At 38.0% G+C, this 7,502-nt stretch overlaps 1 protein-coding gene across 3 annotated transcripts; it reads right to left on the bottom strand.

The window, feature by feature from the left end:
- Positions 1-2,632: 2,632 nt before the first annotated feature.
- LOC107551936 (uncharacterized) lies at positions 2,633-7,194 on the bottom strand. 3 transcript variants are annotated; one of them, XM_016233719.1, is made up of 5 exons: positions 6,710-7,194; positions 4,212-4,610; positions 3,473-4,072; positions 3,197-3,383; positions 2,633-3,008 (listed from the first exon to the last, which is right to left on the bottom strand). In XM_016233719.1, the coding sequence occupies exons 1-3, from the start codon at positions 7,098-7,100 to the stop codon at positions 3,795-3,797; spliced, it is 1,068 nt and encodes a 355-aa protein (XP_016089205.1). In that variant the 5' UTR covers positions 7,101-7,194; the 3' UTR covers positions 2,633-3,008; positions 3,197-3,383; positions 3,473-3,794. The 3 variants fall into 3 exon arrangements, with proteins under 3 accessions (XP_016089205.1, XP_016089206.1, XP_016089204.1); XM_016233720.1 differs by having other exon boundaries at positions 3,197-3,313; XM_016233718.1 differs by having other exon boundaries at positions 3,197-4,072.
- Positions 7,195-7,502: the final 308 nt, after the last annotated feature.

Here is a 7,502-nt window from a genome sequence, read left to right as displayed (position 1 = left end):
TCTCTAAACTGACATGCTTTAAAAACGTTACAAAACTAAAATATATAATATCTGAAGTCCATTAATATGATAAAGTGATGCTGCTAAAATTGTTTACATAATATGCATAGCCAGCTTTTTTTTTTTGTTTTAGTGTGCATTTCTTCTTTCCTTTACAGTTTCTGCTTAATTTAAGAGATTTTCACAAGCAAAGCAAAATCCATACCCTGTGCACCTCCACTAAACTTATCCTTTCGTCAGGCCAGTCTTGACATACTGGTTGTTCATTAACCTAATTAAAACTAACAAACAGGAGGACTTCTTTTACGTGTGTATATGTATGTATATATATATGTGTGTATATGTATGTATATATATATGTATATGTATGTGTATATATATATATATATGTGTGTGTATATTGTTTTGTATGTTTTTTGACCAATCAAGTTAAGCCCTGACAACTGAAAGGTTTAAGTTGTTTCTTTAGCTGTGGAATGTTGTCGTCCTCTATTGGTGATTTGCACAAAGTGCAATACATAACACAAACAACTATGCACACGAATAAGAAACCTTGCTAAACCCCAATGAGCTCTCTTTATGTATAACCAGGACATGCCTTTATAGAATATAATTCGGATATTTTGTTTTCAATTTTTATTGCAGTGCTGGTTTTGTATTGAATGTGATTTGCCCAAGTAGTTCTCACGTATCATCAACCAACAGATTTTAAGGTTAGGTTTTACACAAAGAGCCATTTTATATAGTAACGTTTTTAACATTGCATAGCAAGAGGAAATCAAAGATCAGCGTTTGTAATCATTTGAGAGTCGAGCGATTACGTAATCGGCCACGTGACTACGTAACCGCCCACAAACAAACATGGCGCTCTACAGTCGTTGTTTACAAGTCTGTCTAGTAGTTTTGAGAACGTATTTTAACATCCAGGGTCATTTGATTCAACGTCTTTATGCCGTCCAAAGACAATGTCATAGACAGCGTCTACGCTCAAGGATGTGCAGGTTTCCCACGCGTCCTGGAAAACTTGTTTATCTTTGTCAAAACAAGGTTCTATTTGAGCATTGTATACTCTGTCATTATATCATATCTGTACACCTTCATTTTCTTAACAGATAGCCTTGGTGATCATGAGAAGACGGGCGTCTGCTGTGTACTCATATCCACGAGAGCATAAGTGGTGGGATACCATTATACCTGAATTTACTCCAGAACACAGTTATCCAGAATGTCCGGCTCTAACGGGAGTCTTTTGAGTACATCTGTTGTCGTCTCAGGCATGTGCTTGAACGAAGGAACATCAATTTCCGTTTGTGTGTACCTGTGAACAAAACGAATTGCCATTGCCCTTTGGAAGCTTGCCACTGGCAGTGAGTACAGAAGTGCCAGTCAGCTTTTCGGGGTTGGAGTGAGCACAGTATTCAACTGTGTGCAGGACTTCTGCAACGCTGTACTTAAAGTTATTCTGCCTGTAAACAAAGTTCCCAGATTCTTGGAAGTTAAAGGAGATGGCAGATGTTTTTGACAATCGCTGGAACGTTCAACAATGTGTTGGTGCAACGGATGGAAGCCACATTCCAATAATAGCACATGAAAAATACACTAGCGACTATTTTAACAGGAAAGGGTGGCATTCAATAGTACTGCAAGCAGTAGTGGATGGCAAAGGGCTTTTCTGGGATTTGTGTGTTTGCTATCCTGGGAGTGTACGTGATGCAAGGGTGCTAAGACAGTCTTATTTGTGTAACATGTTGGTTGAATGATGGACAATTGTTAAATCTAAAAGTATGCATCTCTGGTTGTGATGTTGGACGCTACCTCATTAGAGACTCAGTCTATCCCTTACAAAACTGGCTGATGAAGGCAGACTAACCCCACAACAGCAAAGGTTTAATCTCAGGTTGCGGACTTGAGTTTTGGAAGGCTAAAGGCACGATGGAGGTGTCTCTGGAGCTGATCAAGGAGATGGTTTTGACCTGCTGTGTGCTGCACAATATCTGTGAGGAACGTGGAGACCACTTCAGTGAAGACCTTTCCGCCATCCATGTAAACATGCAGCCTCTTGTTCAAGCATTAACAGAGCAAGGACAACCAGAAGGGACGGATGTACGAGCGGCATTATTCGACTACTTTAACGAGCAGAACAGTTAAATTATTCAAGTAGCATTTTAATTTTATTTCCTTTTTCTATTGTTTTTCCTCTGATCCTTACTTGCGTATGGTGTGAATGTTCAATGAATGTTCCAAAATGTATGTGTAAATTGACTTGTTATAAAAATGAATTGCAATAAATACATTTGACAAATGTAAACCCTGTTAATTTGTAAAGTACAAAGTAGACAAGAACAAGATTAGGAATAAAGTAACAACACACAAAGTAGACAAATGTAACAATTGTTTAAAGTTAACAGCATTTGTAACAAAATACAATTCTGCAAAGAAACATCTCGGGTTACTTATGTAACCATGGTTCCCTGAGTAGGGAACGAGACACTGCGTCCTCTAGGTTTCCCCATAGCGACCCCTAGAGAACGCAGTTCGAAGTTCCCTATGAAAGGGAACGTCTCAGGTTACTCATGTAACCATGGTTCCCTGAGTAGGGAAGGAGACACTGCATCCTCTATGGGGAAACCTAGAGGACACAGTTTGAAGTTCCCATGAAAGGGAACTTCCATTATCCAAAATACTGTATGTTGATGCTGTTTTTATGAGGAGAAGGGAAATTCCTCCCTTTTGGACTCTAGCCATCTTACTAACACTTTTTCATTGTGGCAAAGACCAGCGAGGAACAATCTATCAGTACACATTTTAGGAAGGGAAAAAGGAAAGGGAATTGACTCAACCAGTACTACAGTAATTTTTCAGGCTATGTCAGCTAGAATGTATATAAGTGATGCCAATGTCTTTGTGTAGAAGCTATAGAATGCAAGATAATGCCATGTTCTTCGGAGCAAACTAACAAACTTTAATCCAAGAAATCTGGTGGTGAGGGCTCAGTCAAGCTCTTGTGCCTGTAGAACAGATGAACAACAACAACACAGAAATGTGTTACTGTGAAAATAGTCTACCAAGTGATAAAAAGATGATTCTGATCAAGCAAAATGCGCATAAGAGAGTTACATTGCGATTTACAACAATTCTGGAAAAAGCGTTAATTGCTAATGCCAGCTTACTGCCTACAACAACTGGATGGACTTACTTTTCATTGTCTTCTTGACTGACATCAAGTATGTCTGTGAAATCTGTTGGGTCCTTTATGGTGCATGATGAACGCTCGTTGACATCGACGTCAACTGTGCTGTCTTCCAACTGTGGCCTTTTAATCAAAGTCATGAAGGGAGTTTGAGGTCGGCCTCAAAAGTGTCTGAATAGTTTAACCTGAATCACTGAAATTTCACAAATACAACAAACACAAGAAAACAGCTTATTCACGGTTAATGTGATGTAGGTAGAAGTTAGAAGCCTCTAACTTTACCTTCACTCCTGTCAAACACATCTGGGTTTGCTACACCTTTTCAATGTGAAGCTGGTCATGCTCTCTATATGACGGGTGTTTGGAGGGGAGGAGTTGATGTTGTCAAGCATAAAAAGTAATTTCATGGGAAGAGCAAGTTATTACATTTTGATGACAGGTTAATAAAAGTTCTGCTGTAATAACGTGTACAAAACAATAATTCCAAAGAAGACCTGGAATGTATATTAAGAAAGTAACTTAAGGATCAATTTTGGTTTTGCTTTGACTTTGAAATGTAAGTAGTATGCAAATGAGAATAAAATGCACAAAAGGAATCCTGTGTTCATGGCTTGATTCCCTGCTGTTCCTCCATTAGCGCCACCATGCGTCCCAATAGTCCCAGCATAGAATTCGTAGCTTCATCCATTTTATTAAGAATTGCAGTATTAAGTTCTTTGGCGTGTGCCATAAACCTTTCATCAGCAGTTTTCAAGTATTCCAGCAGCTCCTGGTTTGAATCTTTCTTCTTTATTCTGGTTGTTCGCAGAGACTTTCTTGGTTGGAATTGAGAAGAGCTGAAGGATGGTTCAGCTTGATCCAGCACCTCCTCAAGTGAAGAGTCTGTATTCACCATAATAAAAGCAGCACATTACTTGAAGACCTAAACGTAGCACATAGTGCATTTACATAATAATCTTGTATACATTAGGTAAGTGTGTAGAAAAGAGAACAACAAAGTAAGACGATAATGAAAACCTACCAAGATCAGCTGCAGAAGACAGCGATTCCACATTTGTGTCAAGCATGGCTGTTGCTGAATTTAATGCTTCAGTAAATTGACTCCCTGGCAGGCGTTCCAGCACAGTGTCCATAACATCATAGTTAGTTGTTTTATTGCTCCATTGGCTGCCGCTTTTACTTTTCTCCTTTTTGTCAATGAACTCCTTCTTACGTTTTTTTAGTTTGTTAATGATTTGGTCGGTTGTACGAGTAAACCCAGCATTTACCATCTCTTGGCATATATCGTCATATACTCTTTTCTTTCTTTTGGAGCTCCCCAATCTCTCCTGGATGTCTGTGGAAGACCATATCTCAAGCAGTGCGCTGGTTTCCTCCGAAGACCACTGATGTGTGGTTTTGTGCACGGATATTTTGCTACCTACAAAAAAAAAAGGAAAAAAAAAAAAAAAGAAGGTTGCCACACTTTACAACTTAGAGGAACGTTATTACTCACAAGTAAGTCCACTTTAAAAGAACTGAAGTCAGACCTCTTTTCACTTAAATTAAAGTGAATGCAAAGTGAACTCAGATCGCTTTTTGTTCTACTTTAATTTAATTTAAAGGCCACTTTTCTCACTGTGTTTTAAGAAATAGTCCTAAAAATACAAAATAAATAAACTAACGTTACTAATTCGCAAGACTAGTCTAAGTTTATGCAACCAGCCACTGTATATTATTATTATTCAACATTTCTGCATTTTTGTCGTATTTCCTTTACTTGAGCTTTTATTTTGGAGGCAACCTGAACTAAAAACATAGCTTTTCAGTCATTCTTGAGAAGTGGGACAAAACAGAGTGCAAAATTGAAAAAATAAAACCTTGTACTCAGACAAATGAAACTACATTTATGTATCTTAGATGTACTAAGCTACTGAGCTATGCTTTGATACAACCTCCCAACTTTTCTCTTTTTTAACAAAATGTGCTTTTTTTTTAGCTTGGACTGTGTAATATAATTTCAGCTTTATCTTTAACAGCATTCAAGATGTTTTTAACATTTCAAAACACATTCTCCTGTTAGCAGACAGATTACACTTTCACATGTGACCAATAATTCTACAACAAATATAAAATATTATAATGAATTATCAAAATATTCAACTGACGGAGTTGACATCTGACGGAGGTGAAGAAAACCTGAATTTGTAGTCATTTTAACTATCAAATACATTGAATCAGTCAATTACTGTATTAAAACGAACAGCGAGTATGTTATTGTTTATAAAGCTTTTATTCAAGAGTCACATTTAAGTATTTTGATAAATCACTGGAACACAAAATCTTATGGTGGTGACAAATTTGGCATTTCTTTCATAAAACCAATGGAGTTCATGTAGTAGCCATTTTATTTTTTTTCTGTTGATGCTAGATGCTAATGGAACCTGCTTCAGGAGAATACAATTATCTAAATATTTCAAATAATTTCCTCAGATATTGGAAGATGGTGTTGACATATCATGGCTGTAACAAAGGAAATATTAACATTAGGATTTAAAAGATTCTAAAACTAAGCAGAGCCTGTCCGACACTGATGTACTCTGCAGAGGTGAACTGTGGTAAAGGGGTCCTTTAGAGTGACAGCTGCCCCTGATTTTATTACATTTTATTGAATGTCTGACGGTGTTGACAAAAAGTGGGGACGCAACTTTAAAATCTTATGAAACATGCATGTGTCATTAAAAAACAACCTTGCTTTGATAGGAGATATTAAGTGTTGCTTTTGATAAAACAAGCTCTTTTCATCATTAAAAAAAAAACATTTGTATCCATTTTATTGCATATGAATGCTTGAACCCTTCTCTGTGGACACACTGTTGTAGATGTAGTGAGATGACATTAAGAAACACAGATTTGGTATAATAATGAGAAAATTAAATTGAAGGTGATAATTGTGTTAAATACATTCTATTATTAATCCCTCATGACATTTAAAATTGAAAATATTTTTATTTTTAAACCTAATAGCAGTTACCCTTGCTGGACCTGTTTTGTCCCATTGTGTTTGGTTTTAATAAGATCAATTGTGCGACATTAATAGCTAGAAGAGCAACCAAGTAATCTTACGCAGTATATCATTGCATACAGACACAACAGTGAAAACTAACCTAGCTCAGCCTCAGCCTCAGCCTCAGAGAACACAGCAGAGTCCTTGTTAGTCTCGAGCGTGGCTGTCGTCAGCTGACTGGCTGCTCGGTGTCCTAGCACAGACTCCATAATGTCGTGGTCGAATGTTTTCTTAATCTGTCCACTCTCACTTGGTTTCCTTTTCAGGTCCCTGTACTCTTTAATCCCTCATGACATTTAAAATTGAAAATATTTTTATTTTTAAACCTAATAGCAGTTACCCTTGCTGGACCTGTTTTGTCCCATTGTGTTTGGTTTTAATAAGATCAATTGTGCGACATTAATAGCTAGAAGAGCAACCAAGTAATCTTACGCAGTATATCATTGCATACAGACACAACAGTGAAAACTAACCTAGCTCAGCCTCAGCCTCAGCCTCAGCCTCAGAGAACACAGCAGAGTCCTTGTTAGTCTCGAGCGTGGCTGTCGTCAGCTGACTGGCTGCTCGGTGTCCTAGCACAGACTCCATAATGTCGTGGTCGAATGTTTTCTTAATCTGTCCACTCTCACTTGGTTTCCTTTTCAGGTCCCTGTACTCCTTTCGAAGCTTTTTTAACTTGTTCATGATTTGTTCGGTCGAGCGACTGAAGCCACCGTTCAGCATTTCTTGTCTTATCTCATCGTAAACTCTTTTCTTCCTTTTCGAGCTCTCCAGTTTCTCCTGGATCTCTGTGGAAGACCATATCGCGAGCAGCACGCTGGTTTCCTCCGAAGACCACTGCTGTGAGCTTTTATTTTCGGACATTTTTTGTAGTTTACAGTTCAATTGCACGGACACTGCACACTGGCGTTATTTTATATGTCTATGGCTACAGCTGTTGTTTTGAAAACGTTTCCTGTTGACGTCACATTCCCCGCCCCCCGGCGTTATTGGTTCCTAGTTCAAGATGGACGACTGTGGCTATCGGATCAGAGCTCCTCCAAGCGGCTCTAAAATGCCCTACAATATTAGTTTGATTAATCTTAGTCTCAGACTTGAATGTTTTAAAGGGGTCATATGATGCGATTTCAGTTTTTCCTTTCTCTTTGGAGTGTTACAAGCTCTTGGTGCATAAAGAAGATCTGTAAAGTTGCAAACACTAAAGTCTCAAAACCAAAGAGATATTCTTTATAAAAGTTAAGAGTCAGCAACTTCCATAACCCGAAT

This window comes from Sinocyclocheilus grahami, unplaced genomic scaffold (genome assembly GCF_001515645.1).
Source record: "Sinocyclocheilus grahami isolate Dianchi unplaced genomic scaffold, SAMN03320097.WGS_v1.1 scaffold437.1, whole genome shotgun sequence".
NCBI classification, from domain to species: domain Eukaryota; kingdom Metazoa; phylum Chordata; class Actinopteri; order Cypriniformes; family Cyprinidae; genus Sinocyclocheilus; species Sinocyclocheilus grahami.
Note: the sequence above shows the minus strand (reverse complement) of the source record. Positions and strands in the feature narration are given on the sequence as shown.